Source organism: Ictalurus punctatus, chromosome 22 (genome assembly GCF_001660625.3).
Source record: "Ictalurus punctatus breed USDA103 chromosome 22, Coco_2.0, whole genome shotgun sequence".
Taxonomy (NCBI): Eukaryota; Metazoa; Chordata; class Actinopteri; order Siluriformes; family Ictaluridae; genus Ictalurus; species Ictalurus punctatus.
Genome location: NC_030437.2, coordinates 17,861,298 through 17,886,041, shown reverse-complemented (window position 1 = coordinate 17,886,041; position 24,744 = coordinate 17,861,298). Strand labels below are relative to the sequence as shown.

Sequence of the window (24,744 nt, the reverse complement as noted above, 5' to 3'; positions counted from 1 at the left end):
GGGTTAGTAGATAGGGAGACAGGTGAGTAGACAGGTAGGTGGGTAGATGGGTTAGTAGATAGGGAGACAGGTGAGTAGACAGGTAGGTGGGTAGATGGGTTAGTAGATAGGGAGACAGGTGAGTAGACAGGTAGGTGGGTAGATGGGTTAGTAGATAGGGAGACAGGTGAGTAGACAGGTAGGTGGGTAGATGGGTTAGTAGATAGGGAGACAGGTGAGTAGACAGGTAGGTGGGTAGATGGGTTAGTAGATAGGGAGACAGGTGAGTAGACAGGTAGGTGGGTAGATGGGTTAGTAGATAGGGAGACAGGTGAGTAGACAGGTAGGTGGGTTGATGGGTTAGTAGATAGGGAGACAGGTGAGTAGACAGGTAGGTGGGTAGATGGGTAAGTAGATAGGGAGACAGGTGAGTAGACAGGTAGGTGGGTAGACGGGTAAGTAGATAGGGAGACAGGTGAGTAGACAGGTAGGCGGGTTGATGGGTAAGTAGGTAGGGAGACAGGTGAGTAGACTGGTTGGTAGACAGTCAGACATACATGTAGAGAGGTAGGTAAGTAGACAGGCAAAACAGACAGGTAGGCAGCTAGACAGGTAGGTAGATAGGGGGGAAGAAACAGACATACAGGGAGGTAGGTTGGTAAACAGGTAAGTAGTTATGTATGTAGAAGTAAGTAGGTAGGGAGACATATGGGGAGACAAGTGGATAGACAGCTAAGTTAGGAAGATGTGTATGTAAACAGGTAAATAGTTGGTTAAACAGGTACAGTAAGTACACAGACAAGTGGGGAGACTGGTGGCTAGACAGGTAGACGGGTGTGCGGACATGTAGGAAGGTAGACGGGTAGGTAGACAGGTTGGTGGATAGACAGACAGACAGACAGACAGACAGACAGACAGGAAGGTAAGTACACAGGCACACACACAGATTGACTGATGGTGCTGATTTCTAAAATAAATGATCACTGAAATAAAACACACTATAGATACAGGGTTCTTAGGATGATAACGGGAGCATTTCTGAAAGGGCGACGTTCTAACGCTTCCCTCACAGACACACCGTAAAGAACCCGTTCAGGGTGCCGAACTTAACCGTTCTAGATAATAGCTTTAACCTGAATGAATGTTGATCTAAAATACCCAGCCTCTTACAGTAAAGCACAAACACACTGGAAACATGCACCTCATCATCTCATCATGGAAACCAGGACAAATACAAGATGCTTATTTCTTTTTGCTGTAATACAATAAAGATGTGAGATTAAAGTTGATTCTAATACCAGTTTCCCAGTATGACAAACATGATAGATGTCATGCTAACCAAAAAAAAAAAAAAAAAAACCAAAACAAAAATAACCAGCACTGAAACCATCCAGATTGTTGCTTTAACGTTTATAATCGCTGACCTACAACTGATCTCCAACTGACCGGAACGTAATGAAATCAGACTCGCTCTTAATCAGACTCCCATAACAGAAAACACACAACGGAACAGTGGATCACGTAACACAAAACTGGTCTGAATTACGCTGATGTGGATTACTGCATCCACTAAAAACTCCAGCGTGGATAACAAACTCTCTTTAAGCCGAGACACGTCTTATTGGGAAACAAAGGATTCTTCAACGAGAATAAACACGTGTTATTCGTGTTTGATAACTCATGAACGACGGCACATTTCACCCGCAGGACCGATTTCAGCTTCTCTTTGAGTTCCACACTGCAGGGGTAATGCTCGTCAGCGTGAGCGATGTGCATTGTATACAGTAAGTATTCGCCCCCTTTGAGCAATTTTGTAATGATACATCGCGATAAAATAAATACAAAATAAATACACCTGTTCCTGGAAGAACCCAGATTTTGTTAGTGAACCTAAACAAACTCAAGGTCAAGCTCAAGGTCACTTTCCGGAACCTTCAAACGAACCGTCCCTCGGTGGTGGAATGAACGTCCGACCTCAATCGACGGCTAAAGACCCGACTCTTCCGTGAACACGTAACTAACCCCTAAAATGCCAACCCCCACGTTATTAATAAAAATAAACGATAAAAAATGATGAAAAAAAAAACTTCCTCTCACTCAATTATAAATCTTCCACAGTAGCACGACGCGTATTCTTCTCCGCTTGATATGTCGCTTTGCTTGTATTTCCTCATTTGTACGTTGCTTAATCTTAATATAAAGACCATTGTGCTTTCGATACAAGTCCAGGAGAGACGTTCTGGGGGGAAATAAATAAATAAATAAATAAATCAGGCTTCGGTTATGAAATAATATTCCAAACTATGCGCAACCTTCTGAGCATCATTAAATCCATTATTAAAATATATATATATATATATATATATTTTTTTTTTTAAATTCTTTCTCACAACATAGTGAAGACTTCGCAAAACAAAAGTCAGTGACCGGATAAAAAGGAACTTAGTAATGGAGGAAACCAACCAATGGAGGTCATGGGTAACGCGGAACGTCATGCTACCGCCACCATGCTTCACCGTGAATGTGATGCTGTTCTCAGGGTGATGAGCGGTGCCAAACGGAGCTCTTTGTACAAAGAACTTCACATTTTGCTCTCATTAGACCGGGGAACATTTTTCTACATGTTCGCCGAGTCTCTAATGTGTCTTTTGGGTTGACAAACTTCCATAAAAGCCTGATTTGTGAAGTGTCCAAGTGAACATCTGAACATTCTCTCATCTTAGATGTGGATTTCCCCTGTTCCCTTCAGAGTTCCCCTTGTGGCAAAGTACAATCAGGGAGAATACTTATGCAAGGCACCGTATATATATATATATATATATATATATATATATATATATATATATATAAATTAGGGCGTTGCGCTTGACATAAATGATCCATAAAGTAGAATCTGTAGTTGTACAACGAGGGCCGTCACTACTGCAGATTTATGAATACGAGTACAGATTTGTGATTCTTAAATTCGTGATCTTGAAGCATGTAACGTTTATATATCCACTTAAACGTGCCGATTCCTGTTTCTGTTTTTTTACTGTGCTGTGAAACAGAATTAGATTTACATTAGATAATTATGTGCCTCTTTTTAAATGAATGAAAAACAATTTCATTGATCTGGCCATTAAAAAAAATTATTATTTTTTTTTTTTTTAAAAAGAAAAAAAAAAGAAAAAAGAAGAAAAAGCTGCTCCGGACGAACAAGGTAACGTCGCGATGTGTACTTGGCACATGATTTGTTAAAATTCCTGGTATACATAAATCGCCATACACTTCGCTCTGCTACCGTGTCCGAGCCGTCACTACTGGTTTCCATGACTACACATTTTTACAGTATTTCCGGTTGTCGTAGCTGTCCGAACACGTCATCCCTGGACGTCGCCCATTATATTTCAAATGTGTGTGTGTGAACGTGTGAATGAGTTAATGACTTTACTCAGTTGTGGTAAGTGGGACTTGGGCTTGCTAAGGCATGATGGGAAACTCGATACCTGGAAAGTACCAGGGCGTCTGGGATAAGAGGCACGACATGCAGGCACACGTGCACACACAGACTGTAAGTGTAAGAGCGTACAGTTCTGTATTTACACTCGCACACACGTTCACTCATATCAGATACAATACATTTACACAGGACCATTTTACACACACACAATAACTGTAAGCATAAACAAATATACTGTACAGGGTTCATTTAGATGCTTTAAAATGAAACCACAGGACTTGGATGTATTACGCACGAATCGTTTTAATTGTAGACGATATAATATTCTGTAACGCACGTGTAATTACACAAACTATACTATATTTTTCTGTACTGGATGTACACACTATTACAGAATGATTGCAGTAGTTAAAGTTATTAAACACGTGTATTATGAGGATGCGTGTCATTTAGTATAATATACACGAGAGGAAAGCACACGAGACTACATCGACGTTCCTTACAGTACTTCGGTTTACTTTTCTTTAAAAAAAACAACAAAAAAACAACAACAAATGTCGGTATAAAATACGTTTAGGTAATCAAGGACTTTTTGTAAGTATCGACAGTCGGTGTAAATCTAATCACACCGTATAAAGCCGGACCCGCTAATCTTTGGCGTTCGAGGATGAGAAGATATCGAATACGCGTACATTTGATCACATACTTCGCTAACAATTCTATCCTTCGGTCTGTTTATAAACTAGCTTCGTGTCGGAATTTGTTCATTGGCACGTAGTGGACTAGACGGCCGTTACGGGCGGATTATGTTCCAAAGTTGCGTCGATATTTACGTGCTGGATTCGAGTCGTTTTTAAAACAGCCGAAGCAACGATCGCAAAAAACAAACAAACAAACAAACAAACAAAAAAACCTCCACGTAATTGTGTAGGGACTGTAAGATCCATGAAATGAAATATTCAGAGTCTGTCCTTGTGTTCTGATGCACTTATGATGTCTGATAAAGAGTGTGTGTGTGTGTGTGTGTGTGTGTGTGTGTGTGTGTGTGTGTGTGTGTGTGTGCTCGGGAGAACACTGTTAAAGAAGTGACAGGGTCATATGCATGTGCTCTTTATTATATATAGGTGAAAAGCATGGCAGCCAAATACACACACACACACACACACACACACACACACACACACACACACACACACACCACATAATTTACTGCAAACATCCGTTATGCATCTGCCAACTTTTCCACTTCAGACAAAGAGGAAAGACATTTTTTCCCCTCTGTTTCTCACCCAGGTATAATTATATGCAAATTTAGAATTTGCATAAAAACAGGTGAAACCCCATCATAGCTTTCTCTCTCTCTCTCTCTCTCTCTCTCTCTCTGTCTGTCTGTCTGTCTTTCTGTCTGTCTGTCTCTCTGCAGGTGTGTTATCTTTAACTCTTCTCCTGTTACTTCTTCGCTCAGGATAAAAGACATTTGGTGGGGTAATAAGAGGGGACAAAGGGGCAATATTCAGCCCTCCTCTCCCCCTCCCCCCGGCTGTAACTCTACACTACACATTAGTAAATAAGGGCCCTGAAATTGAGGCAGTAATGAGAGAACAGTAACACGTAAAAAAAAAAAAAAAAAAGAACGGGAGAAAGAAAGAGAGGATTGAGGATATCATCCTGGGACCAGTAGACACTTTTGTCCCGCCGCTGAACCAATAAACTCATTCGAATGTTTACGATCCCACGTTCTCCTTCTAGTCGTGTAAACGTTCTGAACGTTCAGCCTTCATGTCACCTGATTGTAGAAACTCCTGATGAATGCCGTGTGTTACTTTTCCACAGGTCTGACCCTCGGCTGCACGCTAAACCTACACCCTGTACCTCAGGAGCAGAAATAACCGTAAACACGAACACTCCTGGGACGCGGCCTCAGCGTGTGTCAGTGACTCAATAAGTACATCAAAAATAAATCGGTAATGAAGTGAGGAAATAAATAAACAAATACGTCAGATAGTAAATAAGTCCTTAAGTAAGTAAGTAAAGAAATAAAAAAGACAGTAAATAAGTAAGTAGGTAAATAAGTCAGTAAGTAAGAAAATAAATAAGACAGTAAATAAGCAAATAAATAAGTCAGTAAGTAAGAAGATAAATAAAAAGAGACAGTAAATAAGTAAGTAAGTAAATAAATAAATAGGACAGTAAATAAGTCTGTAAGTAAGTAAGTAAATAAATAAATAAATAAAGACCGTAAATACGTGAGTAGGTAGGTAAATAAAGAAAGGAAGAAAGAAATGAGACGGAAAATAAGTAAATAAATAAGTAAATAAATAAGTAATAAGGAATTAAGTAAATCACTAAGTCAGTAAGTAGCTAAGTAAATAATAAATAAATAAGACAGCAAGTAAATAAATGGTAAGTAAATAAGTAAGTCAGTAAACAAACAAACAAACAAATAAAAGCAAATACGTAAATACATAAGTAAGTAAAAAAAATAAACAAGACAGTAATTAAGTAAATAACTAAGTCAGTAAGTAGCTAAGTAAATAATAAATAAATAAGACAGCAAGTAAATAAATGGTAAGTAAATAAGTAAGTCAGTAAACAAACAAACAAACAAATAAAAGTAAATACGTAAATACATAAGTAAGTAAAAAAAATAAACAAGACAGTAATTAAGTAAATAACTAAGTCAATAAATAGGTAAGTAAATAGATAAATATATAAGACAGCAAGTAAGTAAGTAAATACGTAATTAAAGTAGTGTAAATGTCAAGAATAATACTTCACTACTGGTAACTAAATAAAAACAAAACTGAATTATTATTATTATTATTATTATTATTATTATTATTATTATTATTATTATGATATTGCCTCCTCATACTGTAATTTTCTTTGTGACATGATTAAAATACAAGTGAAGATTTAAAGGGAATCTGCCGGCCCTAGTGTCAATCAAATACTTAAACACAAATAAACAAAATCGGTCAAATCTGTTCAACCATTAAACTGATGCAGAACCCTACAAGAGAGTATTTTCAGAAGGTTTCAGGGAGAACCACATTAGAAAAGCAAGAACCCCTTCATGAAAGGTCTGTACGTTTATTTATTTCTATTTTTCACATTGTATATGAATAGAAAACAAGAACCTGTGAAATAAAACAGTGTCAGACGCCTAAATATGAAATTCTTTTATATTTGCGTTCCCTTAAAGAAGCTTTGAAAAGACGTCTCTGTAAATGTAGAAGCTCTGATGAAGAATTTTGAACTGATGGGAGCGATTTATTGCGTGTTTCCTGTCTGACGGTGCAGGTGTGGATTGTGCGTATCACGTTTTACAAGGTCCAGGTGAGTTTTATGACTTTCACCCACAGGGCTGGACGCTCTCGTCCCCTTTAATCTCTCACTTATATCACGTCTCGTCTTCATCACCTCGTGAGACTCGATCGCCCTGATCCGTCCTGAGAGGCGAGAGATTAATGAAGACGGCTGGGACAATGCGAGCTGAACTTTCCCTTTTTAACACACAAAGAGATGTTTTTCCCTCGCCCTTTATTATTGTACTGCTCCGGACGAAGGCATCTGACCATGTTGATGTTGATTTGGAACACAGCCGGTCAGATATTCAGAGCGCCTTGTAGTGTTGGGGATGTGTTGATTTGGTACACACACACACACACACACACACACACACACACACACACACACTCTCACACGTAATTTCACACACTCTCACACACTGTCACATGCTCTTACACTCTCTCACACACTGTCACATGCTCTGACACACTATAATATGTTCTTACACACTCTCATATACTCACACACACACACACACACTATCACATGCTCTGACACACTATAACGTATTCTTACACACTCTCATATACTCACACACACTATCACATGCGCTGACACACTCACACACACTATCACATGCACTGACACACTCACACACACACTATCACATGCTCTGACACACTCACACGCACTATCACATGCTCTTACACACTCACACACACACTATCACATGCTCTTACACACTCACACACACTATCACATGCTCTGACACACTCACACACACACTATCACATGCTCTTACACACTCACACACACACTATCACATGCTCTTACACACTCACACACACACTATCACATGCTCTTACACACACACACACACTATCACATGCTCTTACACACTCACACAATCACATGCTCTTACACACTCACACTCACACAATCACATGCTCTTACACACTCACACTCACACAATCACATGCTCTTACACACTCTCACACACACTATCACATGCTCTGACACACTCACACACACACTATCACATGCTCTTACACACTCACACACACACTATCACATGCTCTTACACACTCACACAATCACATGCTCTTACACACTCACACTCACACAATCACATGCTCTTACACACTCACACACACACTATCACATGCTCTTACACACTCACACACACACTATCACATGCTCTTACACACTCACACACACACTATAACATGCTCTTACACACTCACACACACACTATCACATGCTCTTACACACACACTATAACATGCTCTTACACACTCACACACACACTATCACATGCTCTTACACACACACTATCACATGCTCTTACACACTCACACACACACTATAACATGCTCTTACACACTCACACTCACACAATCACATGCTCTTACACACTCACACACACACTATCACATGCTCTTACACACACACACACACTATCACATGCTCTTACACACTCACACACACACTATCACATGCTCTTACTCACACACACACTATCACATGCTCTTACACACTCACACACACACTATCACATGCTCTTACTCACACACACACTATCACATGCTCTTACACACTCACACACACACTATCACATGCTCTTACACACACACACACACTATCACATGCTCTTACACACACACTATCACATGCTCTTACACACTCACACACACACACTATCACATGCTCTTACTCACACACACACTATCACATGCTCTTACACACACACACTATCACATGCTCTTACACACTCACACACACACTATCACATGCTCTTACTCACACACACACTATCACATGCTCTTACACACTCACACACACACTATCACATGCTCTTACACACACACACACTATCACATGCTCTTACACACTCACACACACACTATCACATGCTCTTACACACACACACTATCACATGCTCTTACACACTCACACACACACTATCACATGCTCTTACACACACACACACACTATCACATGCTCTTACACACACACACTATCACATGCTCTTACACACTCACACACACACTATAACATGCTCTTACACACTCACACACACACTATAACATGCTCTTACACACACACACTATCACATGCTCTTACACACTCACACACACTATCACATGCTCTTACACACTCTCACTCTGATTTTTTTGTTCAGGGCGCTGTGAAGGCATCTTTTTTTCACCTCAGAAATATTTCTAGACTGCGCCCAGTGCTAAACTTCTCTGTGGCTGAAAAGCTGATTAACTCATTTGTCACTCGGTGGATTACTGTAACGCCGTTTTAGCCGGAGTTTCTAAAACCGCAATCAACAAATTGCAATATGTTCAAAACTCTGCCGCTATTTTATAATAATTATTATTAACCTTGTTGTTGTTCTTATTAACGTTCATATGTTTTATTTTTCTGTGTACTGCTTATTTTGTCTACAGCGCTTTGAGAAGCTGCTTTTAAAGGCGCTTTATAAAATAAAGTTTATTGTTATTATTATTGCATATGTCTGGGAGTCGGGAGAAAACTGGAGAACCCAGAGGAAACCCACATGATTCATTTATATACATCTTAGTGAAACTGGTGAATTAGTGTGTGATTATAACACAAATCCAGTCACATACACGCACATGTATTAGACACATTCACAAACATAAACTCACACCAAAGTACTAGATTAAAAAGAAATTGTACGCGCTCACCTCTTCTGTTTCCGGGTGTAGAGGACGATGGCGATCACCATGACGACCACAGTGAGGACGGCACCGACGCTGCCCAACACGATTCCCAAAATGTTGTCTACAAAAAAAAAAAAAAAAAGAAAAGAAAAGAAGAGCAAACAAACATGACTTCTGCCCTGAGTCGAATGCGAGGTCGGGAACATCCGATTCAGGAAATCAGATGTGTTCAACCTTGTCTAAACTCTGTGAGTGTGTGTGTGAACTAGTGAATATTAATGACCACTTTTAATCTGCTTATGAATATTAATGAGTAGCGACAACAGGCTGTGAGGGATTATTAGTGTGTGAGACCTTCAGCAGACGTTCAGGAACAAAAAAAAAAAAAAAAAAAAAAAAAAAGATTTTGAAGCGATGACGACAAAAAAAACACCACCAAAAAAATAAATAAAATAAAAATACACTAAATTATCAATAAAATGTGTTTTAAAAGTGCATGCACGGTGGAAATGAACTCTCTTTAGGATACGTGCTTTGCTGCTTGTTAATAATAAAAAAAAATTGTTACATAATTATGCATTTAAATATATTAAATAATTCATCTATATACATGAATCAGATCGAGTACATTGTCTATTTGGAAAAAAAAAAAATCTATTTACAGTATCTATATGAAATATGTAAAAATGTATACATTTGCTCCACCCACTTTTGGCTAAACTGAAATTTCCACATCGCGCTAGGTCAAACAGCAGTTATGTAATGTTAGCCTCGGTTTAAACCACACCCCCCCCCCCCCCCCCCCCTCCTGTTAGAATGATCTTTTGTTCTCGAGTACGTGAGGAGTGATCTCAGACATTTTCCGAAACAAATGAAATGGCGCATGTAAGGCACCAGTTGAAACACAGACACCGTGTCACTACCCCGTTCCCGTTCTCGGTCATCCGAACTCTCTCTTTCTCCCTCATGCCTTCATCTGACCCTCAGCTCTCCCTCTCTTCCCCTCTCACTATGGAGGAATGCACGCACGTGACACGCTAATGCGGGAAAGTGTTCAGCAGCAGCAGCGTCATCACCTTAAACGCTGATGGATGTGGGCTTCGGAGAAAGAGAGAGAGAGCGAGAGAGATAAGGAGGCTAAGAGCCCATATCCTGCTGCGATAATCTATCTCTCCGCCCTGGTTACAACCCGTGTTTACGAAGAGTTATTTACAGTACGAAGAGAAGAGAAAGTGTTTGGGATAAAAGGAATAAAACACTTTGGGACGTGCCGTTGTTGGAAAATAATCAACTTCAGGGTAAAGGGAAGTCTGTTTCATCACACCAACCTATCGTTGATTCATTTCCTATAACGGCACACCTGCGTGTAAATATTCATATACTCATATGAATATTCATATACTCATATGAATATTCGTATACTCAGGGGTCCAAGCACCAAACGTGCCGGAACCCTGTTGTTTTTGTTCGAGATTTTCTCTTTCTTCTTCTTCTCTTCCATAAAAACGACTTGTGCAGACCAAATCTACTGTAAATCGTACAGTCGTGAAACTTGCTCGATAGTTAGTACTCCATCCTGCAACCCAGACAAGTGAGATGAGCCTGATCAGCCCACTGGTGGCGCTACAGGACAGGGTTTTATGGTTTGGCCCTTTTCTCATGCGCCGAAAGTTTCTCTCAACCCATGGAGGAAATAAAAAAGCCCATCACACACGTTTAGCTCCTCCCACTTCGAATTGCACAAAATGCGAAACCTACCTGCAGATTTAATGAACATTTCCTCCTCATACACACGTTTTACTAGGTTCGGAAACCACGCATATTTATACGTAACGCTACCGAGTTTTAAACGCCTGGAGCACCAGGTTCTGTTCGCACCTTCTTTGGTATTTTGGCAGACATCCGCCTTGCTAAAAGAAAAACAGTCATAATGACAGTGCGTTTCCTTCTGTATTCGCCGGAGGGCCGATATCGACAACTGTCCAAACAACAACCTTTCAGGAGGCAGATTAACGGTGGTATGTGTTTCTATAAATGAGGAAAAACATTCATATAAACAAAACCCAACATACAAACACACATTAAAGCCTCAGAGTCTGGTACTAATTAGTCACTGAAATGAGTCTCAGCTAATGTTTATAGACAGAAGTGTTCTATTTTGAGGTTTTATTTGATTTATTTTAGCATTGTTCTTTTTTTTTTTATTCTTTTATATTGTTCCATTTATCTGTTAATACCTGACTGTACATTTTATTTTACTTGATAAAATAAACCTGATACATTTTTCTAAATACCATGAATACGTTTCATTTGGGGCGCACGGTTTCTTAGTGGTTCGCACGTTCGCCTCACACCTCCAGGGTCGGGGGTTCGATTCGCACCGTGGCCCTGTGTGTGTGGAGTTTGCATGTTCTCCCCGTGCTGCGGGGGTTTCCTCCGGGTACTCCGGTTTCCTCCCCCAGTCCAAAGACATGCACGGTAGGCTGATTGGCGTGTCTAAAGTGTGCGTAGTGTATGAATGGGTGTGTGAGTGTGTATGTGATTGTTGCCCTGCGATGGATTGGCACCCTGTCCAGGGTGTACCCCGCCTTGTGCCCCATGCTCCCTGGGATAGTCTCCAGGTTTCCCCGTGACCCTGAAAAGGAGTGAGCGGTACAAGATGGATGGATGGATGGACGTTTCATTTGTGCCTTTGAATACATGAATACATTCGTGCCTTTTCCATTTTCCTTCCTTTTTTCTTAAATATGTATATTTTCATGAATATTCAATAATTCATTTTATTTTTTCATGTCTCAACTGTTGGGTGCTTTCGCAAAACAAAACGATAAAACCTCACCACGTCGGTGTGTGTAACGAGACGACATTGCTATATAATTATATCCGGCATTACAGGATTTGCAGGATTTTTCCTCATCACTAACAAAAAGAAAAGTCAACAAAGAAGATAAGAGAGACAAAGAGAGACGGAGGGAGAGACGATGAGTCGTCTCCCACCTGTTAGAGTCTTTTTTTTAAAAATAAATCCGTCTCTAAATCCTTAAATCCCTAAAATCGACTTCACCTTTCTTCGAATCAGAACTTTAATCATTAAACGCCTACACAGGAGAAGCTCAGGTTCGCTCATCACTGACGCGGAGAGAAAGGAGACAAAAGGAGGAGAGGAAAAGTGGAAAAGTCATGAGAGGGAAACAAACGGAGTGTGCAACTGAAAAAAAGATTTGCTTTCAATTCACACGAATAAGAAAAAAAAAAAAAGTTCCACTGGGACACCTGCGTAATGCTAACGGCTCCAAATAAACCTCATAATATCATTCACAAATGTAAAAAACAAAAATATGTCAAAAGTTATTTCGACAACATGATACCTCATCTAATCCCTAAATTTTAATAAATATAATTATTATTCATTACGGACAATTTAGAGATGCCAATCAGCTTATATCGCATATCGCGAATATCTTTCTCGGGGAAGAAACCGGAGTAGCAGGAAGAAACCCCCGGAGCACAGGGAGAACATGCAGACTGCAGGCATGCAGGGCAAAGGCAGGAAGTGAACCCCCAACCATGGACGGTATATATAGTTGCAATCAACCCCCATTGCAAATCAGGTTTATTGTCAAAAATGTACAGACTTTCAGCTGTTTGAAATGAACAAATCAAACAAAAGCAGTTGAAATAGTTCAACACAAGGAATGCTTCAAGTGGTTTCCCTGAATTCAACTGAAAATGCGACTTGTAATGATTTCTCCAGTCTCAAAATGATTTAACCCCTGAATAGAATCCCTCACAACAAGACAAATATACAAAACAGGTGTTGTCTCAAGCTATCAACGGCTGAAATCAGAGTTCTGAGAAGGCAGGTTGTGAAAAACCCTCGAGTGACTGCAAAAGACCTGCAGGGAGACTTGGTGGGAACGGGCACTGCGGTTTCAGTGAGCACGGTAAGGCGCGTACTAAACGCAGACGGTTTCCATGCCAGAACTCCAAGACGTTCACCACTACTGACCCAAAAGCACAAGAAATGTCGGCTCAAAATCATATAAATAAACCACGGAAGTTTTGGGATTCTGTTCTGTGGAGCGATGAAACAAAACTGGAACTTTTCTGCATGATGGATCGGCGGTGCGTCTGGAGGAAGAAGAATGAAGAAAGAACACTGTACACAGTCGAGCATGGTGGAGGCTCGGTGATGCTCTGCGGCTGCTTTGCATCCTCTGGCACTGGAAACCTGCAGCGTGTGGAAGGCGAGAAGGATTCACTGAAGTATCAGGAAATCCTAGGAGAAAACATCATGCCGTCTGTGAGGAAGCTGAAGCTTGAAGCGCTAGATCTTCCATCAGGACAATGGTCCCAAGCATACCTCAAATTCCACCAAGGCTTGGTTGCAGAAGAAGTCCTGGAAAATTCTACACGGCCATCACAGTCACCTGACTTGAACCTCATAGAAAATCTCTGGTGGGATTTCAAGAAGGCGGCTGCAGCACGCAAACCCGAGAATATTACTGAACTGGAGGACAGTGCTCATGAGGAATGGGATAAGATTCTTCAGGAACGCTGCCAGAAGCTGTGCATCTCGTTTGCAGCAGGTCAACGGGGGGTTGAATCATTTTGATTGCAAAATCATGAGTATCATATTGTATTTGATATATTTTATGTCAAATGTAAATAAATAAAGAATGCAAACCCCCCCCCCCCCCCAACATTTCAGGTCAATAATGAGACACACAGTTGGTCTCCGGATATTTTTTGCTCCACTTCCCTCTAAAAACACAGCAGAGGTCAGGAGCGATGAACCGTGTCGCAGCTAAGTGTCTTCATGTGTTTGGTGGATAAACTCCAGATCTGATTCGGGACAGAACCATCCTGTAGATGTGTATCACGAAGGAAGTGTGTGTGTGGTTCTGCTCTAATGACGCTAAAGAAGTTAAAGAACACATCCAAAAAAAACAAAAACAACAACAACAAAAAGAAACAGATCACCGGGGCAGGAGGAACGGAGACGTTAAAAAATTATTACTATATATATATATATATATATATATATATATATATATATATCAGAATAACAGCCTGTGGACATTTGTAGGAGAACCTCTCAGTGAGGCACATCAGCTATTTGTTAAATTCCATCAGAGACACATCTGATTCGACTTAATAAGAAAGCCCAGACCCGCCCCAGGTGTGCCGGCGGTGGAATTTACTAAATACATGACGGTGGCTGTAAATACTACGTTGCCTTGAAAATGACTATCACGTTTTGACAGATATGTAACTAGAGTCTCGTTTCAACAAGGACATTTTGGTCATGTGGTGTTAGAAAGAAAGCAAGCAAGATAAAGACAGGAAATGTCGAGGAAGAGTCATAAAGCTGTCTGATCACCCGAGGCCAGTCGTGAGATGTATTTTGTATTGACTTGGACTTGTCTCAGACTTATGTGCATTTGTACTTGGATTTGTCTCAGTCTTGGCCTCGGTCTCTAATCTTTGTGTTGTCTGTTCTTTTCGAATGCGCAATGTTTAGCAAGAAGTAATTCCTTTTTCTAGTAAACAGTCTAAGCGTCGGCAGAATACACGGACGAAGCCAGATAGTTGAAGTAGACTTGGTCTCAAAAAGGATTTGACGGTTTTCGGTCTCGCTTCCATTTGGACTCGATCCCCTTAAGACGCGATCTTTACTCGATCTTGGCTAGTTCTAGCTTTGGACTTGATGATGGCGGTCTTGACTACAGCCCTACATCAACCGCAAAGTCGTTTCCTTACGAAGTCGTAGAAGAGAAGTCTTGAATAACTGGTCTTGTAGTGCTTGTGGAAAGACTGTAGTTCTCTGAAGACTGCAAAGCAAGGAGTGAGAGCCAGCGGCAGAAAATAACGTCTTACAGACTCCATATTTGAGATTTTTGTTCTACAAATGGGCCAGGATTTTTCATGATAATCTGGAGAGAAGAAACAGTGCTGCCTGTTTGCAATTGACCTTGACCTTTAAACAGTGCATAATGGTTAGCACGGGATGAGTCGGTTATAGCATCTCCCAACCGAATCTGTTTTACTAAGGCTGGTGAGAAAAGAAATAACTACTAGTGACCAATGGACAAAACAGCTTGTGGATTAGAGAGGTCAAAGAACAAGCAAAAACCCATCCAAATTCAACATCTCAGAGCAGGACAGTATCTCAGAGCACACTACATTCTAGACACCGTTTTTAATGGACCATGACAGCTGAAAGCTAAGCTGTTATGCTGTTAGAAGCGTCAGAATTTGGAATAAGTAACCGAGTCCACGGATTCGTCCGGTTCGGAGTCGAGAGTACAGGAGTGTGGTGTTGTGAGGAACGTTTCCTAGGGGAAAAAAATGTACCCAAGTCAAATGATGAACAGCACAAAAATGAAAGAAGTAACAAAATGACCCACACCAAAACAGTAAATGAAGTGAGAGCAACAAAAACGATCGACGCCTAATGGAACAACAAGATGAATGTAACTAAAAAGACCTATATCGAATGATAAACAAGCCAAAAGTAACCAAAATGACTCATACCGGTGATAATTGAGATAAAAGCAACACACTGAACATGATCAACATGATGAAAGATACAAAAATGAGCCACAATAAATGATAGATGCGGTAGAAATAACAAAAACAAACGAGGAAAACAACAAAAATGACCTACAGCAAATGATAACTGAACAATACACAGGGTATTAATATCAAATAAAAAAATGACCCACATCAAGTGCAAGAAACCAAAGTTACCCAGAAAGTAACCGAGACGAACAAAATGTGATCATTAAACGATAATGGACACGCCATATTAACGCAACAGAACTAAGAAATATTCCTCGTTACTCACGTGTTTGCCTCAAATACCCTAAACAGAAAGGAAGGTCTTGAAGAAAGACTATTCCAGACATTGGACCACCACCTAGTGGCAGAGGCATTAAAACAAGACAGGGGCAAGTCAAAAGTTAACCTACTGGGGCCCCTATACCCCCTGAGGATTTTCTGAATCACTGCAGTGTGTCTGAACATTTCATACCTTTCATCACCCAGTAGTTCACTGCTTCATCAGCCAGGATCACAGTCCTGAGATGTCAGTCCTATCAAACATCTCTGGCATGGAGTGCACAAGGCTGTTAGCAGAAAGCAGAGAGACCAACTGTGCAAGAAGTGCGCAATGAAAATGTCCATATGGAACAATTTTCCTCTGAACATCAAAGGAGTCACAACACGCCAAACACATAGATCTACCTAATAAACACACTGTTTAGCGAACCGTACATATATGCGTACAGACTTCCTGTAAATGTGGTGTTTAGGTTGTTCTCGGTATTAAGTGCTACGCGTTAAGCCGTTGGCACTACTGAGGTTTCTCACGCCTGCACGTTTGCATTTTCTCTGCTTTAACTTGCCAGACTAGTCTCATTAATTACCTGAGTTGAATCAGATGTGTTAGATGAGGGAAACAGTAAAATATGCAGAGCATGGGGTTCCCATTCCAAGCCTGGAGTTGGGCAACAGGCTTAACTATTACCATCACACACCATCATCTGCTCCTGCTCTCTGGCTGGCTCGACCAAACAGCACAGCCGGTCTCAACACTCTGATCGCGGGAAAAGATTCGGAGCTGCATTTATAAATAAACCTTTAAAAGAAGTTTGGAGATATTTTTATTTAACGTCGGCATAAATTTATTAAAACACTGGATAATTTGTGAAAATCTCAGTTTGAAAGATTGACGGATCTAAAGTCAATTAAATTTACTCAGAATAAACGATAAACAAAACAACCAAATTTACCCAGAGTAAATGATAAACAAAACAACTAAATTACTCAGAGTAAACGATAAACAAAACAACTAAATTTACTCAGAGTAAACAATAAAAAAAACAACATTTACACAGAGTAAACGATAAACAAAACAACTAAATTTACTCAGAGTAAACAATAAAAAAAACAACATTTACACAGAGTAAACGATAAACAAAACAACTAAATTTACCCAGAGTAAACATTAAACAAAACAACATTTACCCAGAGTAAACGACAAACAAAACAACCAAATTTACCCAGAGTAAATGATAAACAAAACAACCAAATTTATACAGAATAAACGATAAACAAAACAACTAAATTTACTCAGAGTAAACAATAAACAAAACAACATTTACACAGAGTAAACGATAAACAAAACAACCAAATTTACACAGAATAAACGATAAACAAAACAACTAAATTTACTCAGAGTAAACAATAAACAAAACAACCAAATTTATACAGAATAAACGATAAACAAAACAACTAAATTTACTCAGAGTAAACAATAAACAAAACAACATTTACACAGAGTAAACGATAAACAAAACAACTAAATTTACCCAGAGTAAATGATAAACAAAACAACATTTACCCAGAGTAAACGATAAACAAAACAACCAAATTTACTCAGAGTAAACGATAAACAAAACAACCAAATTTACACAGAATAAACGATAAACAAAACAACTAAATTTACTCAGAGTAAACGATAAACAAAACAACCAAATTTACACAGAATAAACGATAAACAAAGCAACCAAAATTACCCAGCGTAAACAATAAATCAGACAGAAGCAACAAAACTTACTTATGGCAAACAAAAAACCAAAACAGTTGCCACAGTAACCAAAATTATCCATGCAATTCGTAGAACAAAGGGAAAGCAACAATAAGAAAGAACCCATTAACAAGGTAAACATAATCCCACAAAAATTACCGACAGCAGTGAAAACTGAGGTGAAGCATTTGATTCAATTCTAAAATGATGCTGTGGTAGAAAAACACAATCAAATAATAAATAATCATCATGTAACGTTTCTGTTTATTGATCATTGCCACCATAATGCACGAACACTCTGCATGCTCATACTTTTTAGTAATATTTTTGTCATATGGAAAAACAACAACAACAATTGACTGTTTATCACTTACTTATTCTTTAAACACAATAACTATACTCTTTAAAACAATTTAGCTCATGTACATTTTTTGCATGTACTGACTTCCACCCATTGAACAAGGATCAGGAGGAGCAGGAAACACTACTGAACACTGAACGCACAGCCTTCAAGGTGTGTAAACACTGCCACATAGTGTGTATTTCAGTGAATTGCGCTCTACACTACAGCACTGACCGAGCACTGACTGGGACTTATACTGTAATGTACAGCAGGTCAGAACACACACACACACACACACACACACACACACACACACACACACACACACACACACGGGGGTCAGACGAAATTATAATCAAGGACAAACTGGGAAAGAAGTACGGCTAAGAACGGCTCACTACACAGCTAAAAAATATATACAAACACACAGAGAAACTGTAATGAGGAGCAACGAGCACTGGGTGTTAAATAATAAGTAATTAAATAATTAAAAATAAATACAAAGAAAAAATATACAGTTTAAAATCTAGTTTGTAATGATCATAATAATAATAACAATAATAATAATAACTAGTAAATCAACACATTAATAAACAGATAAATCCGAAAACCTGAATTAAATGGAATTAAAAACATTATATTATATTACGCTATATCATGTTATATTATATTTTATATTAAGAATAGTAACAAAACGTTGTATATTTTTAAATCATATATTATGTTTTATTTTATTTTAAGAATAGTAACAAAACCTTATTTTATATTATATTAGGCTATATTGTGTTATTTTATATCATATTAATTTATATCATGTTATTTTATATTATATTACATTATAGTGTTATTTTATATTGTATTACATTATATTGTGTTATTTTATATTATATGACAGTACATCGTGTTATTTTATATTATATTATAATACATCGTGTTATTTTATATTATATTATGCTGACTAACTGCTGAACAGTGATCCACAGCTCACCTGAAACACAGTGTGTATCCTCTCCTGACCATCGTCCGTCTTCCTGACATACGCGCTCCTGTGAGCCGTAGAGGCGGTAACCATGGTTACAGGAGAATCTGACATTAGCCCCCTCCAAATATAGCGTTCCTTCTTTTTGCCCGTGTTTGGGGGGCTGTATCCAGCCACAGGACACCACTGAGGATCAGGAAAACATTACACTGAGGTCAAAAGTCACCGAAATGTCATCACAATATCTCTCAGTCAAAGTGTGTACTGTAAGTACATCTGCAGTATTCCTATTTAGATTTGTTTCCATTAGATTGTTTATTTTGTGATGATTCATTCACATAGCATAAGCACAAAGATTCTATCTTTTATGTTAAATTGCTGGCGTGTTCATTTAAAGCTAGCTGGTTAGTGAGAAATTCTATGTATCAAATTCTATGTATCAAATTAAATGTATCAAATTAATTTGAGACTTCTTTAAAGATAACTAAATTAAACTAGATGTGGTTAAAAGTTTTATTCGTTTCTTACCACGGATTACATGATATAACAAGCGTTTAAGTGTAAGTGTGCACCACACTTAAACGCTTAAAGGTTAAAGGTTAAAGTGATGTGATCTCTGAGGAGTGATAGCACAGAGCTGATAAGAGATTTTAAGAGATTTTACAGTCGTATCAGATGTGATGACGTGAAGAAACGTTTAAGAGATAAAGAGTGATTTGAGGTTATAAAGGTTTGTGTTCTGGCATGTCAGCACTGATTCTGTCCCCGATGACCCTGTGTGACCCTGTGTCTCCCTGTGTGTCCGTGTGTGAGCCCTATGTGTCCCAGTGTCCCCCTGTGTCTCCCTGTGTGAGCCCTGTGTCCCCCTATGTGAGCCGTGTGTCCCCATGTGTCTCCCCATGTGAGCCCTTTGTCTCCCTGTGTCTCCCTGTGTCCCCCTGTGTGAGCCCTGTGTCCCCCTGTGTGAGCCCTGTGTGTCCCTGTGTCTCTGTGTGGGCCCTGTGTGAGCCCAGTGTCCCCGTGTCTCCCTGTGTGAGCCCTGTGTCTCCCTGTGTGAGCCCTGTGTCTCCCTGTGTCCCCCTGTGTCTCCCTGTGTGAGCCCTGTGTCTCCCTGTGTCCCCCTGTGTCTCCCTGTGTGAGCCCTGTGTCTCCCTGTGTCCCCCTGTGTAAGCCCTGTGTCTCCCTGTGTCCCCTTGTGTCCCCCTGTGTCTCCCTGTGTCCCCCTGTGTAAGCCCTGTGTCTCCCTGTGTCCCCTTGTGTCCCCCTGTGTCTCCCTGTGTGAGCCCTGTGTCTCCCTGTGTCTCCCTGTGTGAGCCCTGTGTGAGCCCTGTGTCTCCTTGTGTCCCCCTGTGTGAGCCCCGTGTCCCCCTGTGTGAGGCCTGTGTCCCCCTGTGTGAGCCCTGTGTCTCTGTGTGAGCCTTGTGTGAGCCCAGTGTCCCCGTGTTTCCCTGTGTGAGCCCTGTGTTTCCCTGTGTCCCCTTGTGTCTCCCTGTGTCCCCCTGTGTCTCCCTGTGTGAGCCCTGTGTCTCCCTGTGTCCCCCTGTGTAAGCCCTGTGTCTCCCTGTGTCCCCCTGTGTGAGCCCCGTGTCCCCCTGTGTGAGCCCTGTGTCCCCCTGTGTGTCCCTGTGTGTCCCTGTGTGACCCTTCAATGTCTAGAATAGGATTTTATTTGAACATTATTCTAACATGACTGTAGTGATGGTGCCGTGGGAGCTACGCGATCCTCACTACAAAAGCAACTAGACACCGTTACAAGAATTTCTAATGTAAATACCGACACTGGAATTAGAACACTGTTTTTTGGTGTCCACTCACCAGGCTGTAGGTCCTGCGTCGTGGCTGCGTGAGCGCGCACAGCGTGCAGCGTGTTGTTGCCCAGCTCCAGACTTCGTGTGCTTAACGTGTCGTATTTACAGAACCGAGCTCCGTCCCCTACGCACATCTTCAGCGTGGGATTCAGGAGCGGGTCGGACGCATCTTCGCTCACGGAGAACTGCGGGATGAACGACGGATCGTGCTTCGGGGAGAAGTAGTACTCGTTAAGGAGGTGCTCCGAGTCGTACGTGAAGAGAGAGGACTCGTTTGTAATGGCCCCTGAAAGAAAGACAAGACGGAGTGTTCTTACTGGCCGAAAGGCATTAGAGCAACAACAATACTGTACATAACACATACGGTATGTTGAACAAGTTTTAAAAATCACGTATTTTATTTCTAACTATTTCTTCTTTTATCACTTACAGTAATTAAGTTCCCAAACCAGGCGTCAGTCCACAACGATTAATACTGCATGCGATGTGTATGAGAACGCCCCAAAGTGGATTATTTTTCTAGAACGTCCTCTTACACTATAGAAATTTGCCAACACTGATATTTTTATTGATCAAAGAACGGCAGTCATAGTTTTTTTTTTTTTTTTTTACCCATTTATAGTTACGTTTAATGTTATCGAACATCTAAGAAACAAATGAGTTCTGGGAATTGTACGTAAACTTCTGGAATCTAGCAATCTAGTTATTGACGCATTGTTTGTTTGTTTGTTTTTAATAAATATTTGATGAATTTCAAATAAAAAAAAAGAACTAAAATCAATTTGAGACGGGAATAAGATTACTAAAGCAAACAAAATTCGACGCTTTGTGCATTTCTCCCAACATCTAGCTAGCTTAAATATTCACGATGTTTACTTTTCTTACACCTTAAAGCTGGGACTAAAACTCTTAATCCTTTATAAAGAACTGTTTTAAATTTCCTCACTTTTAAACGCTATTGTCAGATTATATATATATATTTTTTTTAGACGGGTCCATTTTTTATTTCACAAAATCCAAAAACGTGTGTTGCTAGTGTGCTAGCGTGTTGAACAGGATGCTACGCTAAATCCGTATCAGATTTAAGTTGTTCTAGTGAACGAGTGTCCACAAGCTAATACGCAGTTAGCAATCTGCATTCACAGCTAGCTAACATTTGTTCTACGGTTCCGTTTTGATCATTTGCGTTTAGAAATTCCCACGGCCGTTCGTGTTGGTTAAATTTAGCTAGCTAACGTAGCGTAACACGAATGAGCAGTGTTGGATTTGCTAGCTAGCGATTGTGAGTTGGTAATAAAAACTAAGCGAAAACCAAAACAAGAAACAAAACAAAAAGCATCACAAACCGTGATGAAGAACCGCAGGACAATAATATAATGTTAGTCAAGAGAATACATGTTTTTTTTTTTTAGTGTTTGGATAAAATATGCCGTATAACGTTTGTTACATCAGCTGAGTTTACTTAACGTGAACGACAGCAGTGAACACGTGCAGACTTTGGACTGGACTGATACGTGATAACAAGGTCATAAATTCATGCTCTGCATAGCTAACAACCTTTCTAATAGTCTCTATTAGAAAGCAAGGCTATGATACTCAGGATTAAACCGGTTTTAACATAATGACACAATGTTAAAATAGTTAACAACAACAACAACAACAACAAATGAGTGTAGACTGAAATGAGCACGTTTTAAAGGTACAGTTCACGTCTTTTGATCTTATTCCCAAAACACAAAAGGCACAAAAGGTTCGGGAAACCCTGTACTAGCTCCTCTTTAACAAGGTTCCCACTCGATAATATTATTAGACCCCGAGTTATCTGTACTAGCATGAGGATATAATGCACTTCGCTTCACTCCGGATAAGGGTGTCTATGTTTTTAAACTGAATTTTATTTATTAATACAGAGACTCACATCCTGCTCCGAATGTGAAAATGTCCTGAGCGCTGCTGTCTCCGCCCACAACCGTCCCGTCGCTGGAGGTCAGATCGTCTTCAGGATCGTCGTTCATTTTCCCCAGCAGGCCCTGCGTCTTCTTCTTAAACTCCTGCGGCAGTAAAACAGTCAGGGTCATGACCCCGCCGCGACCTCGGATCTCCAGCCCTGCGCCTGAGGGGAACATCACCGTGACGTTCTGGGGTACCGCCGAGAACACAAACACACCTAGAAGGCATGGGACAAAGATTAGGATTCAGGAATGTGCCAGAAACAATGTGCAGCTTGGCTTTTAAAATGTTCTTTAAAAAAAAAGTCAACATGCCTTAGGAATGTTCTAGAACCAGAACACAACATGGTTTACAAATGTTCTGCTACCAACACTCAAAATCTTAGAAATGTTCTAGATCCAATATTCAACATGCCTTGGGAACGTTCTACAACCGAACTTCCTTTTTGTTAAGAAGGTTCTAGAATCAAGATGTAATCTTGGTTAGGAACGTTCAAGACCCAACAGGCAACATGGCCTAGGGTCCAGGTTTTGCAATGTTCTAGAACCAGTACACAACATGCATATAAGTGTTCTGGAACCAATATTAAACAGCTTAAGAATGTTCTAGAACAAATGCGCACCATGGCTTAAAATGTTCTGTAACCATACCCTTAAGACTGTTCTAGAACCAAAAGGCAACTTGGCCTATGCACCAGGCTTTGGAACATTCTAGAACCAGTACACAACATGCCACATAAATGATGAACCGAGATTACCGATATTATATAATGCTCTATATGTTTAGAGAATGTTCTAGAACCAATACACAATATGCTTTAGGAATATCATAGAACCTAGAAGAAAAAAATTCTTAGGAATTTTCTAGAAACAAGATGTAGCTTAGGAATGTTGTGGATCCAAAATACAACCAATACCCACGCTTGGGAATGTTCTAGAACCTATATACAACCAATACCCAAGCTTAGGAACATTATATAACCAAGTACTAACCAATACCCAAGCTTGGGAATGTTCTAGAACCAATACACAACCAATACTCAAACTTGGGAATGTTCTAGAACCTATATACAACCAATACTCAAGCTTGGGAATGTTCTAGAACCTATATACAACCAATACTCAAGCTTGGGAATGTTCTAGAACCTATATACAACCAATACTCAAGCTTGGGAATGTTCTAGAACCTATACACAATCAATACTCAAGCTTGGGAATGTTCTAGAACCTATATACAACCAATACTCAAGCTTGGGAATGTTCTAGAACCTATATACAACCAATACCCACGCTTAGGAATGTTCTGGAACCAACACGCAGCCAATACTCAATCTTAGGAATATTCTAGAACCAACACACAGCCAACACTGAAGATTAGGAATGTTCTGGATCCAATACACAACCAATATTCAGGCTCAGGAATGTTCTAGAACCAGTAAACAAACAATACTCAAGCTTAGGAGTGTTCTAGAACCAATACACAACCAGGGCTCAAGCTTAGGTATGTTCTGAAACCAGTACACAACAACATGGCAAATAAATGTTCCGGAATCAATATTAAAGTGTTTAGGACTATACTATAAGCAGTGTCATACACATTGCAGGTTCCAGATCATCTGTTCTCCATCTCATAATCTGATGCCGAGTGGGACGTGAAAGTCCGAAGC

General features: G+C 39.9%; 1 protein-coding gene across 3 annotated transcripts in view; it reads right to left on the bottom strand.

The window, feature by feature from the left end:
• susd2 (sushi domain containing 2) overlaps window positions 1–24,744 on the bottom strand; it is a 32,453-nt gene that overhangs the window by 1,200 nt on the left and 6,509 nt on the right. For 2 of the 3 annotated variants that reach the window (XM_053674556.1, XM_017451936.3), the window contains 4 exons: window positions 23,047–23,295; window positions 21,136–21,414; window positions 19,330–19,506; window positions 9,430–9,526 (listed from right to left, as the gene is read on the bottom strand). In XM_053674556.1, coding sequence (XP_053530531.1) covers window positions 9,430–9,526; window positions 19,330–19,506; window positions 21,136–21,414; window positions 23,047–23,295 — 802 coding nt within the window. Of the gene's footprint in view, window positions 1–9,429; window positions 9,527–18,245; window positions 18,598–19,329; window positions 19,507–21,135; window positions 21,415–23,046; window positions 23,296–24,744 lie in introns of those variants that run through there. The other variant, XM_053674557.1, reaches the window with a different exon arrangement.